Source organism: Phyllostomus discolor, chromosome 12 (genome assembly GCF_004126475.2).
Source record: "Phyllostomus discolor isolate MPI-MPIP mPhyDis1 chromosome 12, mPhyDis1.pri.v3, whole genome shotgun sequence".
In the NCBI taxonomy this organism is placed as follows: domain Eukaryota; kingdom Metazoa; phylum Chordata; class Mammalia; order Chiroptera; family Phyllostomidae; genus Phyllostomus; species Phyllostomus discolor.
Genome location: NC_040914.2, coordinates 42,984,413 through 43,011,778, shown reverse-complemented (window position 1 = coordinate 43,011,778; position 27,366 = coordinate 42,984,413). Strand labels below are relative to the sequence as shown.

The following is a 27,366-nucleotide window of genomic DNA, read 5'->3' as shown; positions in this document are numbered from 1 at the left end:
GGCCACGTGTGCCCTCTCCTGCCCGCCTTCCTCACACGCACTCACACCTTCGGTCATTGCTCGCCTCTCCCCTCGGAAGGCTGCATCACTCTTAACATAAATACTTAACGCAATTAATCGCTCTCTTTAGTTACTTTCTCTTCTCTTTGTATGCAAGCCTTAAGAGCTCCTTCCTTAAATTTGCTATGGTTTCCTTGTTCTCTCCAGGCCTTTACCCTGGTGAGAGCAAACTCCGCCCAGAAGGAACGGCAGAGGCAGATATGCAGCTCTTTATTCGGGGCACAGACCAACCCGCCCGGTTCGCTCCCGCTGCAGGGAGGCCAAGATCTTCCTGTGGTCACGGCCCCCACCAATCACAGGCTCTGCTTCTCCGGGACTTTGTCTGTACCTTCCCATCTCTACCCAGTCTGAGCTCAGCTACTCCGCCTGCCCAGGGAGCCCGGGTCTCTAGCCCACACCCAATTCCAATGGAACTGCCACCTTTGCTCTCATCTCCCCACGTGGGGACACACGGCTAGATGGCCTCAACCGGTTCTAAAAGGCCTCACCCTTCACCAGCTAACAACTATGCAGGCAAATGTGGTCACCTCTGAATTGCACCAAGGGGACAAATACGGCAACAATTGTTGTTACATTCTATCCTTACTACGTGCAAGAAAATAAGAGCAGGTACATTCACCTTGGCAGGAATAGACTATTTAGCCTTTAAGATGTCTAAAAAGTAAAGAAACCAGAAAAGCTGGTGTTATCTGGTCTGAAGGTTTACTCACCTGTTCCAAGATCAAACACATAAGTGCTTCCTGTTTGTGGACAAGCGTCAACCTGGAATATTGACTGGCGTACGGAAGGGAGAAACCCAAACCACTGCTCCCACTAGCTTACACAGCCCCGAAAGGCAGGCTCGGACCGTGTCTCAGTGAGCCGGCCCCGCACACATGGCCGTTGCGTAGCCCCCGCACACTGCCCCACCGCAGAGGGCTCCCCGGGGACAAGCCCAGGAAGGTGCTGACAGCAAGAAATTCGCCCTGAGCACGGGAGTGAAGCACAACCATGAGAAAGGCAGTCACGAGTGGCACAGGTGCATGTAGGCACTTTGGGGTGTGCGAAGGACGTGGGCAGTTCCGGGCTGGCCAAGACAGGAAGGTCGAGGATGGCTCCACAGACAGGGTGACAAAGCTGAGGTGCTGACCGGGCCCAGGGGACAGTTAAGAAAGGAAGAGATGGGAACAGGAAGAACAGTAGCAGAACCCGACCTGGTTCCCACGGCTGCCTCGGCAAGCGAGAAGGGAGAGAGGCGGGTGAGGGCCAGGGTCCCCTTCACTCTGGCCCAAGGGAGGTGGAACGATGCTCTGCCCGGCAAAATGGGGCGCTAGTGGGCCAGCCATGTCCGGCCCCGGGCCAGCCCCCTCCATCCCAGGGCGCTCCTGCTCTGCTCGGCCCTGCCCTTCCGTCTGCCCTCAGCTCTCTCATGGTGGCTGCCCTGGGCGGGGGCTACGGGGCAGCCAGCCTCATTCTGGGGTTCAGGTACAACAGGCATGGGCTCACAGAGAGAAGCCATGCACGCTGGTTTTCAATAAAGATGATACGTGGCTCCATCTGTCACTTCTGATTTTATGTCTCAGTTTGCTCAGATCTTAGACGGGAAGAGAGGGCCTTCAGACGACCCACGTGAAACTGGATAAGAGGTACACGGGACTGGAAATGAGGAGAGCGGGGATGAAGCTATGATGAGTCCACATGCATATAATGAGTACAGTGGGGAAGAACGGCACCTGCAGGACTGAGAGATGCCAAGGAGGGAGAATCTGCCATAGGAGAGGCAGGAACAATGTGACCTCTTAAGCTCCATTCCCATTTCCCACGAGCACACGCACCTTTCCCCCACCAGCTTCTTGTCTGACGACTACCAGGCCAGGGCAGTGCACGCACCAGGTAAGACCCTCACAGAAAGCCCAGGCAGGAAGCACGGCCGCCGCATCTTACCCGTGTATGGGGCTGGCCAGACCGACTGGCCCCCTCCTCCGTAGGGGTCCTGGGGCTTGGTGCTCAGAGCACTTGTGTGGAGAGCAGAGTCAGAATTGGTCCTAAGGGCGGGAAGAGAGAGTCTAGCTGAAAATCCATTTCTCCTTAGTGAAAATGCAATATTCTTCACTGCACATCACCAGTGGTAGAGAAGGTAAGGATAACGATTTACAATAACCCACAAAATGAGGGGTCTGGACCTACCTGGAGTCCCTGCATCAATAACAGCCTGTGGATCACCCACACCACCCAGATGACTTGAACCTGTGCTCACACGGCTTTACGCCTTGAAGCTGACGCACAGCATAATGACCTATTTCAACAAGGCGTCAGACGTGGGGCCCCCAGAGGCCTGCCCGTCCTTCCTCCTGTGCGAGGCTCGCCGACAGCAGCGGGCTCGCAGCCCCTCCGGGAAGAGCGCAAGTCAAGGTGACTTCCGATTAATCCTAGAAAGCGCTTTGCCCCTTCACTCATCCTCTGCTGGGCGCAGTGGCGTTCTGCGGCCGCTACGGCCATGGCCGGGGCCACGGGCGGGACCGTAGGCAGAGAATCCAGCTGTCAGTCAGGAGACTTGTTAAAGGGATCACAACGCCACTCTTCTCAATAAATGTTTTCTTTTGGAATATGTAACTTTCTTAAAAATATATTTATGCTAACATGAAGTGAGTTTGTTATTTTTATTTCATCGTTTTAAAATTCACTAATTAAGTAATGTTTAAAAATCTCTCAACTGAATTTCTACTCTCAGTAGAGAAATACCAATAGATACACCCACATAAGACATATAGACAGGCATTAGGTAATATTAATGAGTTATGGCTAATTTATTAAGTGTAATAATGGAATTGTGGCTACTTTTTTTAAAGGTTCTCAGCAGCCTTCTACCATTCGCTGCAGCTACAGGGGAAGCCAGTGCCCAGCCGGCGTGGGACGGGCGTGGGGCCGGGAAGCAGCGAGGCTGGTGGGGTGTTGAGGGCTGACGCCGAAGGGTGAGCACCGGGACCGCGTCCAGCTCTTCCTTCTTTTGTGTATGTTTAAAATTTTGCACTAGAAAAAGGTTTTTTTAATCTGTTTCATCACATAGGAGCTAAATGGCCTGGGACGAGTCATGAACCCCTCAGAACGAAGGCATGGGGAAGCCCTCATTCTCACATCCTGATAACAGGACGTTATCAGGATGGAAAAAATGTCCCGGAGAGACGCCAACCACTGGAGCCCGGCCCCAAGTGACTGAGACAAGAGCCGACGCGCACTGACTGCGTGCCATTCCCGTGTGTTCTGGAACCCTCACGGCCACCCCCTGACATGGGCACTACTATCTCCCTTTTCCAGACGAGTAAGCCGAGGCACAGGGCAGTTACAGAACGTGTTCAGGTCACGTGGCAAGAGGCCCGTGGCCCCACCCCAGAGCTCACGCTCCTACCCTGAGCCGTCCTGTCCTCTGTGGACATTCAGTATGCGGTGGGGGCTTGGGGTTTGTTTGTTTTAACACTTCACATAAACAGAACGGATAGGAGGAGACCCGGGCAACTAGACAATCAAGAACACCAGGCGACCGAATGGACTAGCTGTCTCGAAAAGTTGTGTCTACTGGGAAGCGACGCATGTACCTGTTAAGCGCAGATGTCAGCCTGAAGCCAGGATGCTTTTCTTCTTTCCAAGGAGGGTGCTGCCTTTAAAAACCAGAGTAACATAAAAAGACAAGTCCAGTCTACAAGTGGCAGAGAAGAATCTCAGACCCGAGTCGGACAGCTCTTCCTCACCCCGCTGCACAGCCGAGGGCGGGCCCTGCAGCCTGCCCATTTGGTCCCCGCTGTCAAAATGAGGCCAGACCGAACCATCTCTCCAGGCCCATGATCGCTGATTTCAACGGTAAAAACTACCGCCAATCCATGGGCACGGGACTGGCTAGCCGGGTGCATAAGGAGTCTAACAAAGCGGTGGGCAGTAAAGCACCTTCAAATACCTTTTGAAATAGCTGGAATCTATGACAGCTGCTCTCTGGGGCACACAAGGCCTTACTCTAGACGTGTGAAACGCCGCCCTCGTCACACACCCCGCGTGTGCACCGGGCATGCTGGGGCAGTACAGGTGCAAAGGCTTTGCGCTCCTTCACAGGGGGCCGCGACAAGGCATACAACTGTCACCGTCACCCGGTTTAGGAAAACACCCATCCAATCCCAGTGCTCTGGAAAGTGCAAGACCTTTTTTCTCGGACACTAATTTTAAAATATAAGTTTGGACATACCTTTTTATGATTTAAAATACTGCACTTATCCTACAACCTTGGGTCTCAAGATTCCTGAGGGTAGTTGAAAACCCTCTTGAGGTAGGGCCGGCTGCCGCCCCCCTTTACACGGACCGTTGCCAGGTCCTGCCCGCATCAGCCGCAGCAAGTGCTTGGTGACTGTGCGCCCCGCAAATGGATGGAGGACACACCTCCACCCAGAGAGCTAATCGTTTGCAATGTGTGCACTTCACATGCCTCCTGAATCTGGCTTGATCTGGACATGATGCCACGCATATGGTAGATGCAGCAGTCTTTTCAGGTAATTTTATATTGTTACCTTCTATACAGAAAACAAAACTATTTTTGGGGGTGTATACCTCTGTATACCAGAATATTCAGAGAGACCTTTAATCAAATCCACCGCATAAATGACCTCTTTGGGAGCTTCCCAAAGCTTGTTTCTGTTCGTTCCCACAGCTTCCTTCTTATACACCCCGAAGACAGGCGTTCACTTTTCCATGTTTCGAATATCAGAATGACAAGTCAGTATTCTACTGGTAAATGTATTCCACACGTGTTTCTATTAGGTTTTAAAAGTGAAGACCTAGCTTTATTTAAATAACTTTTTACCTTACTTTCATGTAAGCCTATGATTATACATGAAGAGACAAGCTTTATCAGAGCAAACAAGAGCCTATGCTTTATATTAGAAATGCCTAAAACAGCATTCAAGGTAGATAAAATACAGTGAAAGCATCCAAAAATAACATGTGCCCATCATATCTTTAAAATAGGGTTGCTTACCTTGGCCAGCTCTCATCCAGGGGCTGTGAGGGGTAACCGACTCCAAAAGAACTCCCATCAAAGTAGAATTTTTAATAAAGGAAAAATAAACTTAATGAAAAGGTGAAGCAGAACGAAGACACTGGAATTGTACGGAGTTAAACGACTGCGTTTGGGGCTCTTATCTTCATCTCTGCGCCCACTCGCTCTTCCTCCAGGCTTTCTCTCATCAGCTTCCTCCGGAGAGTCCATGCCCCTATCTTCTAACCAGTGCCTCTCTGCATGATTCATGTAGGGTGTTTCTTGTTTTCACGCCTGCCCTGCAGCTTGTGTTCGTCAGAACACCCTCCCCCGACCCACCCTAGACCTGGTGAGGCGCGCTCTGTGTGTGGGCCTCCCGGCCCCCCCGAGGGAGGGACCCAGGCCCTGCCTTTCCGGGCAGGTTCCTTCCTCCCCCGGAAACAGGGACTGGTCCAGGGATGGGCTGATGAGACACGCAGACTGGAGAGTGCTCCCGAGGGGAGGAGTAAGGAGCTCCCCCCGTTGAGGTGGCAGAAGCCCGTCCGCAAGTGGCATCAACCCAAAGGCGGCCTTGCGCACATACAGGGTCCCCGTGCTATTGTTGGAACCCCTGGACCCAGCCTCGGGGTGACATAAGCCAACACATTTCCTTTTTTTCAAGTTAAGGAGGGTTCCTGTTACTCAGGACAAAAAGAGCTGCCCTAGATGGCGGAGAAGCGTAAACTTCCTTCTGTGGTCGGGGACGGCGTCTCACGCAGTCTGTGTTGGTACAGATGCGTGGAGGAACAGGCGTGTTCCCGAGCACACGCACGGAGTGCAGCGGAGACGCTGTGGCTGGCTGAGTTCGCTGCACTGAAAGAACACTTCTCTGCAAGTTTTTGACCCCGTTTCCCTCCTACTAAAAAGCCATCCGTGACTCCCGAGGCAAGGAGCCGTCACGCTGGGCTCGGGAGGGAGCGGAGCCTGGACGGCGACGGGGCCAACACGCAGGCTGGGCTGGGAGCCCCGGGCCAACGCAGACTCTGGCGTCGGTGAAACGTGGGCACGAAGCTGATGAACTCTCAGCGACTTAGTGTGAAACACTTCCTTTGCCAGGAGACGCTTTATCATCACCAGTTTCACTTTCCGTGCATTAGTTTTGTCATGTCTAGTTATCTCGTTTCTTAATTGGAACCTTTTTTCAGAAGAGACCTTTCTTCAGTGTTAATTTAATTAGCCTCAATTAGAGGAGGTACAGATTTAGAAGGCACTACGACAGGAGACAGAAGAGGAAACACCGGTAAGGAAACGAGGAGGCCCCCGAGAGCCGGGCCGCAGCAGCCACCGAGTCCCCCAGCCCGTGGGACCTGCCTTTCTCTTTTCTTCAGAGTTTGCTAACTGTCCAGGACACTTCCGTCTCAGCAGGCAGGAGTCAACTGCTTCTCTCCGCACCTGCCGCCCTCGAAGCCATTGCGTCCGGTCGCCCAGCACCGGTACCACCAATCAGAAAGCAGGGGTGTGGCAGTGACAGAACATCCGACTCCAAGCCCTCGGTGCCAGGCATGGTCGGTGTCGCAGCCCTTCCGATGGCGATGTCACACAGTTCCTCCCGTGTAACGGAGGACACCACCCACCCGGTGCTCCAGGTGGGCACCCCAGAGTCTCCCCAAGTCCCTGCAGGCCCGAGGAGGAAAACCCCTGCCCCGTCTGCCGACAAGGGGACTCCTACTCCTTCCGTGCTCGGGGAGTGGCGGAGGGAAAGTTCTTGCTCCTCCCCAAAGACAGGGGAGCCGCTCTCCTGGCGATAAGAGGAGACGTCTGTTGGCCCACTCACCCGTGGGTGGGGACGCTGAGCCACAGAGGCCCCAAACAAGTCCCACCCTGTCTGCTGTGTGCTGCCCGCCCGTGGCTGGCGAGCAGCGCGGGTTCTTCTTTTGGTTTCCTGTTCCCGTGTGGTAAGTGCACCTGGGGCCGGGCGCAGGAACTGCCCTCCGGGGGCAGCCCGGGGCTGCCTCCTTCCCCCCACCCGACCCTCAGGAACTCGGACCGGGGCAGCGTGGGTAAGGCAGGCCCGGGACCTCTCGTGCGGCTGGTGGGATGAGTGAAGTTGGAGCTGGCTGCACCCACCCCGCCCACCGACGTGTGCTCCAGGGTCAGAGTTAATACATAAAGTTGGTCACTATGTTGGGTCCTTCTTAATTTCCCAAGCGTGCCTTCACCCTCACTCTACTTCCTCTTGTCCTTTTACCTCCAGCTCCGTCCTGCAGAACACACGTGAAGGCACGTGTTAAGGGAGGTGGGTGAGCGGCATCTTGTTGAGTCTTTGCGTCCACGAGAACATCTTAGTTCCCTTAGCTTGTGAGTGAAAGACAGAGGCCATGTGGAATTTTGAAGTCTGAATATTTTCCCCTTAGGACTCTAAAAACCAGCATTTCCTTGTCCTTTGAGATGAAAATCTCTAATGGGTGTGAGGTAAAAATTGGATTTTGTGATCAAATAAATTTTGGAAACCCTGGGCTAAAGATAAGCTTCTTATCTGCAGGGATTCCGGAGCCCGGTATGAACTGACAGAGCCGGGAAGGAGAGCAGCAGTATCCTTGAAACCAACGCTCTGGAACCTTCCCCTTGTTGAATGCAAAGAGCCACAGCAAGGCCTGGGCCAAAGAGGACCGCCATCCCAGCTGGCAGGTCCTGGCTGCGCACGCTGGTTTCCTGGGGGCAGCACGCTCTCCTGGGAACAGAGATCAGAAATGTTCCACACGTTTGTTTCACTCTTTCTAAAAACACGTTTCTTTAGAGGAAGGCATTTTCTGTGATTCGCCAGTGTTTTCCTTTCTTTCTCAATGTGTTACCCACAGGTCTGAGATACCATCACATTTGCTGTAAATGCATGTTAATAGTTCAGAAATGCAACGAGACGGCGTTTGGGGCACACGTCTGCTGCCCGTGAGGAGTGAGGGCTGGGAGGGCTGGTGAAGACCTGAGCGGCTGCAGAAAGGTGGGAGAGCTCCTACTCTGAGTCCTCAGGCCTGGTCCCCGCCTCTCCTCTGCCTGGAGGGTGGCCCCCGGCCAGAGCCCTGCTGGGCAGTGCCCGGCTCTGTGCTCGCGGTGCCTGCCCACGCCGACAGCAGCGCCGGCCTCCTCTGCGGGGACGGCCGCCCACCACAGAAGGAATCTCCCCGTGCCGGCGCTCTGTTCTGGCTGCCCACTCGGGGAGGAAGCTGGAATGTCTGTTAAACAATGTGTGTTTCGTCTGAGATCACAGTATCATAGGGCCAAACCCTTGGCCAGGCCAGCCTGCCCATTCTAAAGTAACACCCAGGAAACAGCTGTGATGAGAGAAATCTGAATACAATTTTTCTTTTTGTTCTAGCAAAGATTCAAACCAGTGTTAATACTTTCAAGTGATACAACTTTATCAAGGAGGCAACTGAGAAGCGGAAAAGGCAACATCAAATGGACGCATGCCGCTACAGGAAAGATGGAATCACAGCCCTCTTCCTCTAAGAGTTCTGCCGAACGTGTTAGCACCTTCACCAGAAGATCACCCCACTCCCGTCTTCCACTGGACCTCACGGTCCCTCGATTGCTCAGAACAGACTCACTGTCCGTTAGCGGGCAGGCCTACGTTAAAGAGCTTTCTCTGATGTTAACTGGGTCCCTGCTTCTCCTCCCCTCAGGAGTCCGTCTGCACTGCTGATGCTCTCACAGAAGCTGAGCCACACACCGGGCCAGGTCAGAGCCCGGGACACATTCCCTGAAAAGAGACACAGTCCCCTGACCCACAGCACGGCCTCCCGCTCCGGGACTCTGCACGAGTTATTCCCTTCCCAGCGACCTTCCTCTCTCTCTGAGATTACCGTCTTAATCATTTTTTTTTTTTACCCGTTTGCTGTTTGTCATATCCCACAAGACTGTAACCTCAAGAAGGCAGGGCATGTCTGTCTCATCACCACTGAGCCCCCAGAGCTCACAGCAGTGCCTTGTACAGAGAAGCAGCTCCGTAAATATCTGCTGGGTAAATGAACACACGATCCTCTAACTTATCCTTCAAACCTCCGATTTCCCTCCAGGATGTCTTCTCTGCACACCCGCCACCCTGCTCGCCCAGGCCGCCCCTGTAAGCTCGCACAGGCCCTGGGTGGCCTGCCCGTCGGCCACCGCCCTGGGCTGTGACCACTTCCTTGCCTAGCTGTCTCTCGCACCGAACTAGAAGCATCCTGAGGGTAGGGGCCGTGCTGCGTTTGCCATAACATCAGCAGCATCTGCCCTGGTGCCTGACGCCAGCAGATACTTAAATCGTTATGTGAATGAACATTCCTCTCCGTGGCTCTTCTTCAATCCCCTTCTCTTCCAAGTGATTCCTTTGGTTGTAACAGCTGTGAGCGAGTGTGTACATTTAGACTCTACTTGCTGCAAAAAGGATCTAACTACACACACATACACAGTATTCAGAGAGAATGCCTACACAGAAAGAGGAAATAGAGAAACAGAAGAAGATACATTGTTAAAACCAAGCAAAGAAACACTCACAGACTTTTGCTTGAAAATTCCAAGAGATCTGACAACGGTTCGAGGCAGGCCCCGCCCACACACGTGTGAATCTGCTGAGGCCCCGCCTCCCTCTCCTGGCCTTCTGCATTCCGTGTGAAGGCGACCACACTTCCCAGAAACAAATTCTCGACATCAGTTGTCATCTTCCTCTCCCTAATAACAGCCGCACGGTATCCACAAGGAGGAGTCAGGGAACCAGTGAGCTATGTCCCTGGGGGCAGGAGGGAGGGGAGAGATAACTGTCCCCAGGGAACACCCTTTGCCTCAAATAGCTGAAAAACTGCAGGGAGCCTGCAGGCAAGAGAAGCAGCAGCCTCCTCTGTGCGCCTCTCTGCCCCCCCTCCCCGCCCCGCCTCAACGAGCCTTCCTTGCGCATGGTCCTGGGCACAACCGAGTGCACATACGTGGTGCAGTGAAGGGTGAGCCCAGGCGGGGCAGCCAGCCTAACCCGAGCTGAATCTGGGCTTCCCCAACCTCAGCAGGGGAATCTTGGGCAAGAAACCTGAACACTCAGTCTCCTCACTGGAAAATGGGGTTAAAAAAATAAACCGCTCGGTAGGTCTTGAGGACTCAATGACAAGCGAGCTGCCCAGCACAGTGCCTGGCACGGGGAGGTGCTCAGTAAACACGGGTGTCCTCCCCGCCACTTCCTGGTTTTCAGACGCCTGAAGCCAGTTCTCCCATCGCTGCCAGGAATTCAGCTGGGCGGCGAGGCTCTCCCCGCCTCTGTGCCTTCTTCCACCTCTGTGTGCGAGGAGTGGGGAGGGAGGGCAGGGCCCCCCGGCACGCTCATCCTACGTCCTCACCCCAAAATCCACATCGGCACCGTGCCCTCCAAGCCGCACCCTCAGCACAACGCTGCCCGTCCAGCAGGACAGCCCGTTCGGCCCCCGAGAAGGTCTGGGCAAACAGGGCCGTCAGGTGACTGCACACCCCTCTCCCTGCGCCCACCGAACAGCCCGGGGGCGCGCCTCACTGTATAGGAATTTCCCTAAACATCAGCTTTATACTTCGGTTGTCATTCACTGAGTTTGAAACCCCATAAATAGAAAATCATACGAAATTTCTTCTGTAAGTTCTAACAGCAGGTCAGGTCAGCAGAAACAAACCTAAATCACGTATCTGGTTAGCTGTTTTAGCTAGATACCTCAATCTCTCAAAGCGATTCAAAGTCAGCTTTAACTCCGACTATTGATTTTTCGAGCAAGTGCTGAGCAGGCCTTGCGATGGGGCTGAATGGCACGCTGCTTACGCTCAGCTGCTTCATCGCACGGGCCCGCCCTCCCTGATGTTTCTGTGAACACCTGCAAGGGCCTTTCCAGCGGCTGCAGGGGTGTCTCCAGTTTCCAACTCACTTATTTTCATTGCCTCCGTTCATCAGGTAAAATGAGGGTTTTGAAGCCAAAGAGGGATCCCAGGGAAGGCAAATCCTGAAAACCGTCCCAACATCTCAGAATGTACACTCTCCGCAGACCAGAAAGGATATTTGTCGTCCCGGCTTGTCTGCAGGACGCCGGTGCAGGGGGTGGTAGCGGGTCCTCGAGGCCCTCTCCACCAGCCCGTGGTGGCGGGTCCCACGTACGCTGTCCACCTGCTGGAAGGGCTGCGAACAGAAGGGGAGGAGAGCGGCCTGTGAGCACGGCAGTGCCAACAACCACCGACAAAAACAAACAAGTCACAGAGCGATCGTCTAGTTTTCCTACATGACTGTGCCTCGCTCGAGGTAAATACCGTAGGCGTTTCTGTATAGTCACAGAGTAATTAAAAATAGTCTTTCGTGTGTTGAGACGAGAGCGGGAAGGATAATACGTTCATGTAAGTTGTCAGAGTTAGGAGGTGGAGAATCAGGGGACTATTAATTCACACATCGAATCCCAGCAACTAGGAAGTACACTTGAAATGTAAAATGTAAAATTTAAGATGGAAATAAAGTGGATACCTACAGTATCCACTGTCCAGAAACAGAGATACAGTATCAGAAATAAAATGAGATCACTACAGACTGGGGACTATTTATTCTGCAGAGTGACTTTTTATAATTTTGACTCAATTGACAACATCTAAAAATTCAGACTTAGCCCTGGCTGGTGTAGTGCAGTGGATTGATCGCAGGCTGAAAAGCAAACGGTCGCTGGTCCGATTCCCAGTCACGGCACATGCCTGGGTTGCAGACCAGGTCCCCAGTGGGGGCCATGTGAGAGGCAAGCACACATTGATGTTTCTCTCCCTTTCTTTCTCCCTCCCTTCCCCTCTCTCTAAAAATAAATAAATAAAACCTTTTTTTAAAAAAATCCAGACTTAGGGGCTCCCAGGGAAAAAGTGGAACCCCTTGGCCACACTGGTCCCACCCCCGTGCTTGCAGTGCTCACGCTGGGCCTCTGGGCCGACTCAGCGCACTGGACATTTGACTTTGTAGCCCAAGTTGAAGAGAAAAAAGAATACTCTCCAAATACAAGTGGAAAGCATGCAACTCATCACTCCCAACATGACAGCAGTGAAAGTACAAACACATTCAAGGTAAATCCATGGTCAATAAATCCCAAATCCTTTCTTAAGGGGTGCAGGGGGCACACCCTTAACATTTTTGAGAATGGCGCCATAAAGGATGTTTTTGGTTGCCAAAGAACGGACCCTCGGCTGGACCTCTGCATCCCGCACGGCAGGGCCAGGCGGTGCGTGCGGCCTACACACAGGTGTGCCTGTGTGTGAAACACGTGAAATAAGATTTTTAGTTCAGCTGAATCATACATCAAATAGCTCGCATACTATGGAAGGAGTCCTCTGGAGGAATATGTTTTCATTGGGAGCTTCCTTTAGCTGAGAATTGATCGAGCATTCTTCTTTGTAAAATATGTGAATTTTCTCACATTGGATTTGGAAATTACTGCTATTTTTCCTGAGTGGGCTGATAACATGTCTGGGCTGATTAAGTTGGTTTCGATCTGTTTGTACAATCTAAATCTATTAACCCCTAAAACAGAGAGATCTTACTAGGAACTGCTTCTGGGCCTGGAAGAAAATACCCGTCGTGACAGGTGCGCTCGAGGGTGCGCGATTCCCTCGGCGCCTGTGCTGACCCAGGGGATGCGCACCACGGCACAGTTCATCGGAACCCGGTCACGACTCACAAGGCAGGTGACTGTTCCCGGACAGTCAAAGGGGAGCACTGTCCAGAGACACAGTCGCCGCTCACCACGGTGACACTCAGTGTGCCTGCACACACAGCACTTCCATCGGGGAGTCTCGGAGCACAGCCAGGACAGACCGGCTCCGGGGGCCAGCCTACCGGGGCTGAGGGTCTCAGACAGCTCTTGGAGTGTCCCCCAGACTCCCTATTACACACATATTTTCTGTAAGAAACCTGCCTTTTCACATTAGCCCCTGCCGGCCCAAATCCTGTGCTGCTTGGACTGAGTGTTGGGGGGATGGGTCTTTGCTTACATTCGATACTTTCTTTTCTTCCTCGCTGTGGCCCAGCTTCCGTTCCTGCCCCTAGAGTAGCAGATCGTCCAAGCTACATTTGGCCCCAGCCTTCTCAAGTCCCAGGGCCCTGCCCTGCTGATTGGTGGAGTTAGAGAGCAGTTGTCCGGCCAGGGATGCTGGGCTGGGGGGTTTCAGAGTGAAGGAGCCTGTCAGACACCATGGTGTGTGACACCGGGCCTAAGTGTCTAGGTCCCCAAAAAACTAGTGACAACAGACACATGGTTCTCTGATTTGCACCAGCTTCTAACTTGTCTTGCTAGAGCTAAAATTCTGTCATTCAAAAGTGTATTTGTTAAGTCAACTTAAAAACAACAACAAAACCCTGCCACCCTGAAGACAAAGTACAAAGGGGAGAGTAGATTTACAGCTGTGAGTACACGAAACAGTTCATTCTTGCACTTTTATTAATTATTGTATTATGTTCCGTATGAACAATTGTAAACCTGCTTTTTTCCCCGCCGTGTACTTCATTTTTTGTTTCTTTGCAAGTTTTATCCATAGTTTTTTAACCATAATTTTACATGGTTGTACCAACAGAGGACATATATTTTTGTGATCTATTTTTGTACTTGACATTACTTTGTAAATAATTTTCCATATATTATGTAATCCTTATTAATTCAATAAGTGTGCGGTATTTCATGTCCAGTGTTCATAAGGCCAACATTCTGTGTTGCAGATCAAAGAACATGTGATTTGGAACCAAAGAAACAGCTCTAGTCCAGGATCCTGTACTTACTAAGAAGTTACTTCATCCTCCTTATCTGTGAGGTGGAAAGGATGACTCTGATAACTTCCTCGCAGGCTTGCGGAGAACACTGAATCAGGTATTGTACACGCTGCCTTACCCCGGGGTACTGGCTGTTGTGGACTGAGCTGTATCCTCCAGACCCCACAGGTTGAAGCTCCAACCTGCGGTGTATTTGGATACGGGGCCTCTCGGGAGGGAGCTGAGAGTCAAGGAGGTCACATGCGTGCACTCTAATCCAGGGGGACGAGTGTCCTTGCAGAGGAAGAGAGGCCAGAGGGAAGGCCACACAAGTACACAGCCAGAAGGTGGCTGTTTGCAAGTCAGGAGCAAAGCCTCACCAAAACCCAACCCTGCCTACACCTTGATCTTGGACTTCTAGCCTCTGGAACTATGAGGAAATACACGCCTGCGGTTTCAGTCCCCCAGCCTGCGGTACTGCATTAGGGCGGCTGAGCTGACAATACACTGGGCACTCGAAGAAGAATGGATGTCCAGGCGGTTGACACCAAGAAGCACCTAGTTAAAAGGTGAGGCGCCACCCTACAGAGTCCTTCTGGGACAGCAAGAGGAGCATCATTGTTAGGGGCTTCCCCAGCCCTCTGAGCCTTGCAAAGTCTTCCCCAAGGGACCGAGACCTCAGCTAGGCATCCACCTGCTGCCCGCGCCGGGCACCTCAGAGGCTGCAGCCTGGGCAGGATGGCTGAAAAGAACGCTAGCAGGGCCTGTGGCTTTCTTTAGGCAACGGCTCATGAGCAAACATGATGCGTATCTTATCTAAACATGCAAATACTCTTTCCTTCTGCCATGAGAATGCCCTGTCTCCAATAGGGGGTGCTCCTTCAGCCCTGGTTGTCATTCTCAGCTCCTGCATATGCCTGCGTTCACATCTGCCTTCCCCTCCCCCACACAGCTCAGGAGGGACAGGGGACTGGCTGGACATTTAACAGGTCGGAAAGGTGCCAGGTAGGGTGAGTTAATGCTTGGCCCTGAGGCCACACTAACATGCATTACTTTGCTGTACAGGATCTCCGCCTGGCCCGTAATGGTGCTCAGCACTTGGCTTCTTTGGTTCCTGGTGAATGCATGAAAGACTACCCCTAATACTGAATACACTGCTCTTGGGGAAGGCGTAGGCAGGCAGGCAAGTTCCTGGAGCTCTCGGAGCTCTTTACTTACATGCAGGGCTATAGTTACGGGAGACAGTCTAAAACGGGCAGGTCTCACAAAGAGACAACTGTGCCCCTCTTGGGAACCCAGCTGGCGATCATTCTAGCCACAGCCAGGGCCTCCTTTGGTTCTCGTGACGAAGGAAGCCGTGAAGACCTGCCCTCAACAAAGATGAGGCTATGATTTCACTGCCTTGGTGTTAAATGGACCGTTTAATTCTACCTTACAAACTGAGTAGAATAAAAAGGATTTCATAGCTTGGGTTTAAAAAAAGCCTTAAAGAGAAATTCAAAACACTTGACAAATGTCCAGGGTCAGACTGGCCAGAGCCTTGCCAGCCCTCCTTGACTGAAGGCCCCCACCCTCTCCCTTTGCCCTCCTGGTGGCGGCCCTGGGCAGGAGCTGGTGCTTATTCATGCCTGCCAGAGGGCGAGGTCCTGGGTTCACGAAACTCCTGAAGGGCTCCTAGCTTCTGGGAACACGGCAAAGCTCTTCTCCCAGCAGCCTGCCAGTACCACGCTATCTTCAAGCTAGACTTATTACAGCCTTGCAGAGTAACTGGAGTCTCAGAGCCCGTGAATCTTCTGGATGGGTAGTGTGTTTGTTGTTTTATTTATTGATTTGAGGGAGGGAGAGGAACAAAGATTTGTTGTTCCACTTACTGATGTACTCATTGGTTGATTCTTGTGTGTGCCCTGACGGGGGATCGAACCTGCAACCTTGGCATGTTGGGACACTGGTCTAACTAACTGAGCTACTAGGCCAGGGCCAATAGTTTGTTTTTGATTTGGTTTTGAAACATGGAGACCATGCCTTTTTGACCAATGGCATTTGGGGTCCAATCTTTTCCGAAGGATGGTAAGAGTCCTCTGTAAGGAAGGAGAGAGGCTACGAAGAGCAGAGCAGGCCAGAGGGGCGCTGGCCCCCATCCTCTGACCCGAGGCCGGGCCTGCCATCATGCCCCTGGTGCTGCTCCTTCCCAGTGCTTACTAGGTAAGGTAATTGAAAGGTAAAAGGGAAGTAAAGTTAGTAAGATAAACTAAGCTAAATAATTATTCTTTAAAAATTCACAGATAAAATGGTTTGTTTTCTTAAGGCGGCAAAAATTCTCTCTCTCTTTCACACACACACACACACACACACACACACACACACGGCAATCAGAATGATCTCAGAGGTCCAGGCTAAATATCAAAATAAGAAATAACAAGAAAGCATAAAAACTCAGACTGCAGGGCCTAGGGTTCCCGCTGGGGGCTCCTGTTCAGAAAAAGGCGATGAGCAAGTCCCCGCCCCAGGTAGGGCTCGGGGATGCTTCTGCCCGGGAGAGGCCAGTGCGACCTTCCGCCGGCCCGGAGGCTGCAGCGGTGAGGCTGCCATCCTGCCTCGGCCCCGTGTCCCCCAGCAGTGTCTGTGACGGCAGGTTCCAACACACGCTTGGCAAACCACCGCTCTGTTTCTACGTCCCCGGGCTGCCCACAGTGCCCATGCCGCCCAGGGGGGAGACGAGAAGTTCATATGGTGGAGAGAAGACACCAGAAGCTCTGTTTCCACTTAGTTTTCTGTTTTTGTGTACATGATGCAATAGTACAGTGGTACACGTGTGTAACTTACAAACACACACACATACCCACATTGGGCATACAAAATTCATGTTTACTACTAGGATGAGTGATCAAAAAGTTTAAATAACAAAATGTTACTAATTACTGAAACTGGAGCATAGCTTAAATTTTCCGTAATAAAATGAGGAGTTTCCACTTCAGATCCGAGGGGATGGGTGTGGGCCTGGCGGGAGTGAATGCAGACCCAGGCCTCGAAGAGCCTGTTCCTGTCCTTCCAGGAAACGCTACTGAGCCCCCACAGAGGTAGAAGTCTGAAACTGCCTGGCCCCCACCCCCACCTTCCTGCCTGGCGAGATGTGTTCCGTGGAGAGAGGCCTTCCGCTGAGTGCAGTTCCCCTTTCAACTTTGCTAGTAAGATCACGACTAGAACAACTAGTTGAGGGTACATCGGGTCTGCCCGTTTATTTCCTCCGGCAGAAGCTGATTTGCTTCTTCTCATGGTGATGACAAATCATGGAAAGGAACTGGAAGAATTGTTGTTTTTTTTTTAGCTAAGACTTCAGCAGTGACAGGGCAGAAGGTGCCTGGCCCAGGGGCAGGCCACCCAGGAATGCAACTGGACAACAGAGGAAGGCCAAAGGCACCCTCAGAGGCCGGAGGGGTCAAGTGGTAGTTTAGGTCCAGTAGGCAAGGAGGCAAAGTGCCGGACCCCTAGTTTCCTCCCATCACCTGCCTCTTCCTGTCGTAGGGCAAGGACATAAGAAATAGTCACTGGCTGGCACTGCCCACCCTCCCCCCTCCTTCCAGTCACGCTGCAATCTAAGCAGCTCAAGGCACACCACTGTGCCTGAACTTGGTAAGACCCCTCACTGGGCTTAACAGAGATCTGTAAGTCAGAATTTTAAAAAGCGGGGCAGGGATAGATGAAACAAAATCAGAAAATGTTGGAAATTATGAGGGGTAGGAATAGGTGAAGGTGGTCAAAAGGTACGAACTTCCTGTATTATGATAAATGAGTTCTGGCAATGGCGACTGTAGTTAACAAGAGCGTACTGTGTATTTGAAAGTGGCTAAAAGAGTAGATCCTGAAAGTTCTCATCACGAAATACAAAATCTGTAACTATGTGAGGTGATGGAGGATAACTAGACTTACTGTGGTAACCATTTCGCAACACAGTTAACACCTGGACAACACGGGTTTGAACTGCATGGGCCCACTTATGCGGACTTTTCTCAGCACCTGTACTGCTTGGGACCCACAGCTGGGAGTCTGTGGGTGCAGAGGGCTGACTGTGTGCATTGATTTATGGCATTTTTACACAGGGGATTTGAGCATCCTCAGATTTTGGTATCCGAGGGAGGTCTTGAAACTAATCCATTGTGGAGGCCAACAGACAACGTAAGCTTTTTGGGAACCAGAAGTTACATATAGACTTTCGACTACACGGGTCTGTGCCGATGTCCTCACGTTGTTCAGGGGCCAACTATGTACATGCAGCAACTCATTATGTTGTATACCTGAAGCGTACAATGTTTTATGACAATTATATCTCAATAAAACAAAAAAAATATTGAAACTGATAAGTATAAAGGAGTTCATTATTCTATTCTCTACTTTGAGTATATTGAAAATTTCTAAATAAAACATTTAAAAAAATAAAATAAAATTGTGCCCTGGCTGGTGTGGCTCAGTGGATTGAGCAATGGCTTGCAAAGCAAAAGAAGGTCGCAGGTTGGATTTCCGGTCGGGGCACACGCCTGGGTTGGGGCAGAGGTTCTCCAACTGGGGGCGTGTGAGGGGCAAACAAACTCTGTATCTCTCATGTATTGACGTTTCTCTCCCTCTCTTTCTCCCTTTCTTCCCTTCTCTCTAAAAAGTAAATAAATAACATCTTTTAAAAAAATAAAATTGTGACACTGTAATAAACTAAGGGTGCCCTTTTTTAGTTTTAACCAAATAACTTCTACAGACATGAAAGAAGAGACAAAGGCCAACACCTAGCCAGCAAAAATTATTACTAAGATTCTTTTGTCCACATGACCTTACAGGACAAAGAAACACCTGACTTCACAAAGGAACTAGAAAAGTATCAAGAGAAAATGTTTCTGGAGGGAGTAAAATAATCTGGAATATTTAGTTAGGTATAACAGCACATGGCAATTCTAAATAAAGCATATTGAGTAAAAAAAAATGTACATCCTGTTTTTGATCTAAAAGAGCCTAGGGTACTTTTTCATCTGGCTACTTGCTTCTGAAGAGGCACACACAGTGTCCTGTTCTGTCTGGATTCACAGTCACAAGAGTTCAGAACGCCCTGACAGGGCGGCCAATCAACTGCGTAGCATCCTCACCCCTGGCCGTCCAGCCTCCGTGAGGCCCCGCCAGAGATGGGAACCACTACTTTCCCAGGCAGGCCACTCCCTTGTCAGACAGCCATGCTTCTGGTTTTTCCCTTAGGCTGATCTGTGAGCGTCCTTGGGGGAATCTGCTCAGATGAGAGGTTTCTAAAAATTCTTCATTGTAAGATCATTCTTTTCACGAGGAAGCAAGCTTCCAAAAGTGGAAGAATAGGTCTGTGGGACCAGGTTCTCCTTTTAGTTTGAGTTAAAACTGCGGATGAGCCTGGCTGCTAGCTCGGAGACTCCGAGTTAAGCTGATTTAGCATTCCTTTGGCCAACCGGACAGACCGGGCAGGACTCACGAGGAGGAAGCCTTTTCTTTTTACCTACAAGTGCCCACCACCTCTGCCTGCCTCCTTTGGATGGGCTATGATTTAATCAATGAAGCCTCCATAACACCCCAAAAGGATGGGGTTCAACACCTGGAGCTTCGGGGAGAGTGGAGCTCTTGGAGAGGGCATGGGAGTTCCTCGTCCCTTCCCATATACCTTGCCCTCACCTGCGTATCTTCATGTTCATGTTCATCGGTACCTTTCTGTACCACACATAAGTGTTTCCCTGAGTTCTGGGTTGATCTAGCAAAGTTACTGAATCCAAAGGGAGAGGTCATGGGAACAGACAATTTGCAGCTAAATTGGACAGTGTCGTGAATGACCTGGGGACATGCACTTGCGGCTGGCATCAGAAGTATGTGTAGGACCGAGCCCTTAATTTGTAGCATCTGATGCTATCTCCTGGTACATAGTGTCAGAACTGAGTTGAATCGTAGGAGAACTGCTTGTTGATGTGCAGAACACCCTCCACACACACCCACACGGTGAAACTGGGTGCAGAACCCTTAAAGGCCCATGAGCCCAGCTGTGACTGACACGGCCAGGACGTGCCAGAGCTGACCCAAGATCCGGGACTGTCCACTTCCCCAGGGCTGCTGGTCCCCAGCAGGGAAGCGTGGAGGAAAGGCAAACATTCACACCTCAGTATTTCCTGGTCCTCAAAGACCAGGGACACAGTCCTCAGGCCAGAGTGTACTTCGCTGTGGTGCACAGATGCAGAGTAACCGAGAAGTCACATACATCCAGTGCCACAGGGACTAGGAAAATTCAGGGTCTGTGGAAACCATTACTTTTAAAGAAAACCAACGAACTTAGATCAAATTATTTTAAAAAGTAATGCACTTCTATTCTTGAATAAAGAACATAGAGATGGACAGTGGAGAAGCAATCTCCAACTCCTGTGGCCCTTCCCTCCAGCTCCCGCCTCCTAATGTCTAACCGGATTACTAGTTCCTCGTGGCCCCTTCCAAATACTGGTGATGCACGCACAGCAAATACGAATATATGTTGCTTCTGCTCCTTTTTGATACAAACGGTAGTGTACTAAAACATTGCTCTGAATATGACTTTTTAACTTAATCTCCACTAAATTTCTAAAACTGATTCTAATTTTTAGGAGTTCTTTCTCTAAATTCTCAAAATATAGAAACAGCCAGACATAAGTCTTAGAAAACAGTGAAATTAGAAGTCCAGCCCATCAGAGAACAGGCAGCAACGCGGTAACTGGAGCACTCTCTTCTCGGCAGCTCACGCTGGCCAACTTCTCGAAGCCTTAGATCCATCGCGGTATTTCCTGGTGCTCAGAGGAGAGGACCGCACACCTCGTCCCCTCTCCCTGTAAACACACCGAGCCTGTCCCGCAAGGGAGGGTTGACACATAACCTGATACGTCATTTTTCGCCCCCCAGCCTCTTGCCCCTTCTCTTCTTCGTGGCCCAGCTTCATGACACAGGAGCTGCCTCGACCCCTTCCACGACTCCCACTTGACCCTTTGCCCCCTGACCCTCCACTCCCGGGAAATTCCCGTCCAAGATAACCACAGACTTTCCTCCGCACCGAATCAAACAGGACTTTTTCAGCCCTTCCATTACTTCATCTCTCAGAAGCATCTGAACTCACTGACAATTCACTCTTTTGAAAACGGTCTCGTCTCTCTTAGCTTCTGTGATCCACTCTTTGCTGGTTTTCCTCCTACCTCTCTGGGCTTTTCTTTCCAGTCTTTGCAGACTCCTGAACTCCGTACCCATACTCAAAATGCTGGGTTCTTCAGGGCTCTGTCATACAAGTCCATCTCCAGCCCAGGGCTCTCTCCAAAGCTTCAGACATGTATATTCAGCAGCCCACTGCACGACTCTTCTAGGAACTGCCTGCAGCCATTTCAAACTCAACAGGTTTAGAAGCGAATCTGTCATCTTCCTCCCAAACCAGCCCTACCTCATGTGTTTCAAATCTCCGGGAACAACACCACCCAACTGCTTCACCCGGAAAGTTTGGGGTCATCCTTGAGTGCTTCCTCCCCCACCCCATCCAACCCGCAGCATCACCAAGCCTGGTCACTCTGACCCCCTGAACACCTCGAAAACCCACTGCTGTCCTCAATTCCCCACCATCCCATTCTACCCAGGATTACTGCAACAACTTTGCAACTGGTCTTTCTGTCTCTGAGCTTGCTTCCCTCAACCCAGTTGTCACACTGCAGAGTAATCTTCCTAAAATACCAGTCTGATCCCATCACTCAGCTGCATAAAACCCATTAATGACAGGATTTAAACAAAAAAATCCTAACAAGCTGATTTTGAAGTTCATCTGGAAAAATAAACATGCAAGGATAGACTGGAAAAATCACTAAAAAGAAATATGAGAATGAATTAACCCTACCAGGATATAATATAAAGCTATAATAATCAGTTAAAACAGTGTAGTTCGCTTGTATGAATAGACACAAATGAATAAAAGAGAATAGCAAGTCTCAAAACATAATCTAACGTCATGTGGGATTTCAGTATAGGACAGGAGCGACCACTTAAATTGGTGGGAAGAAAGGTGGTATCCGATAAGCAGTGTGGGGACAACGGGCGGGCAGACGCAGAGGAAAGGAGTCAGATCCACACTGCACATCTTACATCAGCGCAAACTCCTGACGGATCAAAGATTTCTAAATCTGAAGATGAGGGCACAATGCATTACAAGAAGTAAAGAGAAGAGTTTTTAGCATGGTAAAAATAAACAAGATGAGCCCTGGCTGGCGTAGCTCAGTGGATTGAGCGCGGGCTGCGAACCAAAGTGTCGCAGGTTCGATTCCCAGCCAGGGCACATGCCTGGGTTGCAGGCCACGACCCCCAGCAACCAAACATTGATGTTTCTCTCTCTCTCTATCTCCCTCCCTTCCCTCTCTAAAAAGAAATAAATAAAATCTTTAAAAAAATAAACAAGATGCTATAAAAAACATTAAAAAATTAAATAGCTGCCTTGAAAAACTCATCATAAAGAAAATCAAAGACAAATTGGGACATTATTTACAACTTGTATCACAGGTAAATGCCTACTTTTTCTAATATATTAAGAGCTCCTAAAAAATCAGTAAGAAAAACGCCAACTACCCAAAAGAATTAAGGACAAAAGACATGAACAAATTGTTCACAGTTAAGATAATACAAATGATTCCTAAACATAGGGAACATTGTTAGAAATGCACCTCACCCAGAATAAGAGTAATACAACCTATAACTACACAAAAACATGATTCTTCATCTATAAGACTGACAACGATCAGTTTGATAAAACACTGAGCTGGGGAGGATGTGGGCAAACTCTCCTGCATGGAGGGTAGGATGTGAACTGGTGCGACTTCTACAGAAGGCAACCCGACACTATCAAAACCACGAATGCATACACTCAGTGACCTAGCAATTCCACATCTAGGATTTTTCAGGCAGCTATACCTGCATATGTATAAAATCTGTGTATAAGGTTGTTCATTGCAACATAGTTTGCATATTTTAGAAGCATGTAAAGAAATGTACATCAGTCAGGAACTAGTTGACTGAATTATGATAAATCCATACAATAGGGTACTGTGTACTCAAAACCAAGACAAGAATAAGCGTGTTCTTTGTGAGCGGATAATGGAAAGATCTCCACTATACACTAGGAGAAAAAAGGTGCAGAACTGTGTGCCGTTGGCCACCTTCTGGGCCAAAGGGTGGGGTACAGTGTATCATGTAGTCACATTTGCTGGCATCTCCACAAAATATCCCTGAAGGAATAAACAAATGCTGATAACACTAGTTGCCTGTGGGAAGTGAACTGGGTGACTAGGGCAAACATGTAAGGGATTATTTTTCATTTTATGATCTTTTGATTATCTTCAATCTTGAACCATATAAATAATACACATATATCTCTATTCAAAAACAACTACAATTAAAGTCAAAGAATGTACAACTACATTGATGTGGAAATAAACAGAGAAACAGCTACATCAATGAACAAAACAAACCAAAAACCAGAGAAAAAAACATATAAAAAATAAACTATTCCAGAACTTAAAAAAATAGGTTAACCACAGAGGGGAAAAAAGTGGGATCTCTGTTTCAAGTCTCACGTCAAAATTAATTGCAAAGTAATCACAGCGTTAGAATACAGTATGGGTTTTAAAAGGGGGTGAAATGTTTGAGAAATCTTGAAGTGGTGAAGGCCACTCTAAACACACTACAAATTATAATAGCAGCCATGAAAAGCCCAACACACTGGCTTCATAAAAATTACAGCAGAAGACTCCCAAATAAAAATTACTAAATGAAAAAAGTGTTACGTATATACGGCAGTCTGTGGCACACAGGCTTGAAGGTGTCTACTACTGACCCCCCCCCACCCCCCCGCTGGTGTTCATGCAGTGTGCGATTCCCAGCTGCTGAGGGTGGGCAAGGACCTGTGGTTTTTTTCTAACCGAAGGGCTATGGCAGTGGAGTCATTCTATTTTGGTGTCTGTAAGAGGGAGAGACTCCTCTTCACTGGCCTGCGGGAGCTGAGGGGAGTCTCTGGCAAGAAACTGATGCCTCAGTCCTGCGACCACAAGAAGATGAACTCTGTTGGCCTGGTGGACCTGGGAAGACGAGACGGAGCCAAAATATGGATGGCACAGCCTGGTGAGACCCTGAAGCAGAGAACCCAGACAAGTAGAAGAGAGATTTTTGACCACAAAAACTGTGAGATTATAAGATGTGAGCTGTTTTAAGCCAGTAAGCGTCTAGTAATTGGTTACACAGCAATGGAAAACGAATGCACACGAGAAAACCAGTTCCCTGCACACAGCCTCGGGCACAGCACAGCGGTGTTTCGGTCAGCAAGGGTAGGGGCGCCCGGACAGGAGGCTGGGCCCGTAAGATTACAACGAAGCTGAAGAAGTCCTGTCACCTGTGACGTGTGCCCGTCCTGGTAAGGTCCTAGCAAGGAATTACTACTTTGTGCCATCTCAGTGTATCCATAGAAACGCCTAGGGGTGCTCGGGCCAGACCGAGGGGAAGCTACCGCAGATGTCCACCTTTTCCAAACCCACGTGACAAACAGGCCAAGAACTCTTGTGTTTCTTGTGGTTGAAAGGTGCCCTTCAGCGAAACCCACCCAGAAACTTTGAACAAAAAAATTTTTTTACAGGCCCCAGAAATACAAGGTACCCAGAGAGTACACGAAGAGGTCAGCGCTAGTGACAGCACAAGAGCACAGACGCAAGCACCCACGCCGCACTCACAGACCTACGCCCGCCCGCATTCATGCAGACCAAGCACGTACTGGCACTGATGGACGCAAGTCTGCCCGCATGTACCCTGGCGCCTACGCACAGAGATCACGTCTGTTCCCTGGTATGCACGCAAACCCCCATGCCCCGCTTACACAGATTTACACATGCCCGCATTCAAGCGGACCAGGCACGTACTGGTACTGACGGACGTAAGTCTGCCCCCAGGTACCCTCACGCCTACGCACATAGACCACATGTGCACTCCTGTAAACACGCAAGTCCCCATGCACGCCTCCACGTATGCACACATGCGCCCACCTAAGCACCCCCAGACATACGCTCTGCCCCTCGCACAAACACAGGCCCCGCCCTCCCACAAACGCATGTGCACAATTAAGCAGGGACTCATTGGGGTTAAAGGTGGGGGCTTAAGGTTTCATGGAGGCACTATTAATTGGTGACTTTAAAACCCAAGAGTGGGAATTTAAAGTAGGGAAGAGAAAAAGCGAACGGCCCCAGTGCTCGGTTAGCCCCTTAGCCAAGATCTGAGACAGAGGCGGCAGCCTGGCTCTGTGGCGCCAGCAGGGTGCTTATGGGAGAGAGAAATAGCCTTCGTTGAAGCAGAGATGCCTGTTAAAGCTTAAGTCAGGCACTTTCATTTCAAAAAGAAAACTTGAGTGTGGGCTCAGAGGGCAATTATTCCGGTGTCAACAAATCTCCCCACTGCCAGTCAGTCTCACGGAAGCACTGCAGGGACCATCGCACTCCCGGGCTGGACCAAGCGGGTCGGTGGGAGCGTGCTCTGGGGTGTCCCCGCGACCACAGCACCTCCTCGCGGACACACTTCTCAGAGCATATCCCCATCAGTATGCGGGGCTTGACTTATATAATAAAGAGCTTTTTATACACCAATAAGAAGATAAAGTACTCAATGGGAAAATAGGCAAAAGACCTAAAAACATAGTCTGTAGAACAGTAAATACAAATGTCCAAAGAAACAAAAAGAGATGCTCAATCTATCTTCCGTGTTATGTCCTTAGCACTTTGGAAAAGTGCCAGACACTCAGAGGTGCCACTCAACATCTATTTGTTGAATGAACGGATACCTTCCACTCATAATTAATTAAACACCCATTGGAACAATGAAATGCCATGTTTATACCTGTTAGAGTGGCAAATATTAAAAAGATGTATAACAGACATTTCACCAAAGATACCTTACAAATTGTCAAAAAGGGCATGAAAAGGTACGCAGCATCACTGGCACTGGAGAAATGCGAATCAAACACAATCAGGTGCCACTTCCCACGTATTAGGATGACTGCCATCAAAAACACAGACAATAACAAGTGTCGGAGAGAATATGGAGAGACTGGAGCCCTTGTGTACTGCCGGTGAGAATGTAAGTGGAAAACAGTGTGGCTGTTCCTCAAAATATTTAAAATAGAATTACCATATGAGCCAGCGATTCCTTTTCTAAGCATACATCCAAAAGAAGTGAAACAAGATTTCAAAGAAATATTTGCACACCCATGTTCATAACAGCATTATTCATAATAGTCAAGTTGTGGCAGCAACCCACGTGTCCTTTGATTAATAAATGGATAAACAAAATGTGGAATATACATTTAACGGAGTATTATTCAGTCTTTAAAAAAGAAGGCAATCTTGTCACATGCTATAACATGAATGAGCCTGGAGGACATTATTCTAAGTAAAAAGGCACAAAAAGATGAATACTGTATAACTCCATTTGTATGAGATGCCTAGAGTGGTCAAATTCATAGAATAAAAAGTATGCATTTCTATTCTATGAAATTCAGTGGCTGCCAGGGGCAAGGGGGGCAGGGGGAGGGGGAACAGGGATTTGTTTAATGGGAATAGAGCTTCTGTTTTACAAGAAGAAAAGTTCTGGAATGCACTTAGCCCTGCTGAAACTGTCTGCTTAAAAACGGTAAAGATGGGCCCTGGCTGTGTAGCTCAGGTGATAAGAGCATCATCCCAGTATTCCAAAGCTGACGGTTCAATCCCCAGTCAGGACACATGTGAGCATCACCTGATGAATACACAAATAAGTGAAACAACAAATCAATGTTTCTCTCTCCCTTCTTCACTGTCTCCCTAAAAATTAATAAATAAAATTTTTTTAAAGATGGTACATTTTATCTTATTTTTTTACCACATTTTTTAAAAAGATTTTATTTATTTTTAGAGAGGGAAGAGAGGGAGATAGATAGAGAGAGAGAGAGAGAGAAACATCAATGTGCGGTTGCTGGGTGTCATGGCCTGCAACCTAGGCATGTACTCTGACTGGGAATCGAACCTGTGACACTTTGGTTCACAGCCCCCGTTCAATCCACTGAGCTACGCCAGCCAGGGATTTTTACCACAATTTTTAAAAATGGGTATATGCCATAATGAAGATGATATGAAGAAAGAGACACTCTCACAATGTTGGTGGGAACAGAAAGTGTAACCATATCTAGGGACTAATCTGGAAATATCTACCTTAACTTTAAATACACAAACCCTCTTACCCAGCTGTTTTACTTCTAGGAACATGCACTGCAGATACCTTTACAAAAATACTCAAAGTTGTATATTTAACAAGGATGCCCACTGCCATTTTGATTTATAACAGCAAAAAACTAGACATAGTTTAAATGTCCTTCAGTAAGAGCCCGGGTAACAGCGGGGCAGCTCTGTGCGAACACATACGGTGCTGACATTGACAAGAGTGCGCGCTGCATGTACTGGGAGGGAAAGGGGTCCAAGATGCACAAGCCTTGTTTTTCAGGGGGAAGTTACTCAGTAGGGCCCGGCCCCACTTGTGGAAA

General features: G+C 49.5%; 1 protein-coding gene across 4 annotated transcripts in view; it reads right to left on the bottom strand.

Moving 5' to 3' along the window:
* Positions 1-27,366, bottom strand: part of CRTC3 (CREB regulated transcription coactivator 3) — a 74,644-nt gene that overhangs the window by 20,824 nt on the left and 26,454 nt on the right. For 3 of the 4 annotated variants that reach the window (XM_028502215.2, XM_028502216.2, XM_036012338.1), the window contains exons 3-6: positions 11,076-11,192; positions 5,057-5,118; positions 3,633-3,695; positions 1,984-2,084 (exon numbers count right to left, since the gene is read on the bottom strand). In XM_028502215.2, the coding sequence (XP_028358016.1) occupies positions 1,984-2,084; positions 3,633-3,695; positions 5,057-5,118; positions 11,076-11,192 (343 nt within the window). The remainder of the gene's footprint in view (positions 1-1,983; positions 2,085-3,632; positions 3,696-5,056; positions 5,119-11,075; positions 11,193-27,366) is intronic. The other variant, XM_036012339.1, reaches the window with a different exon arrangement.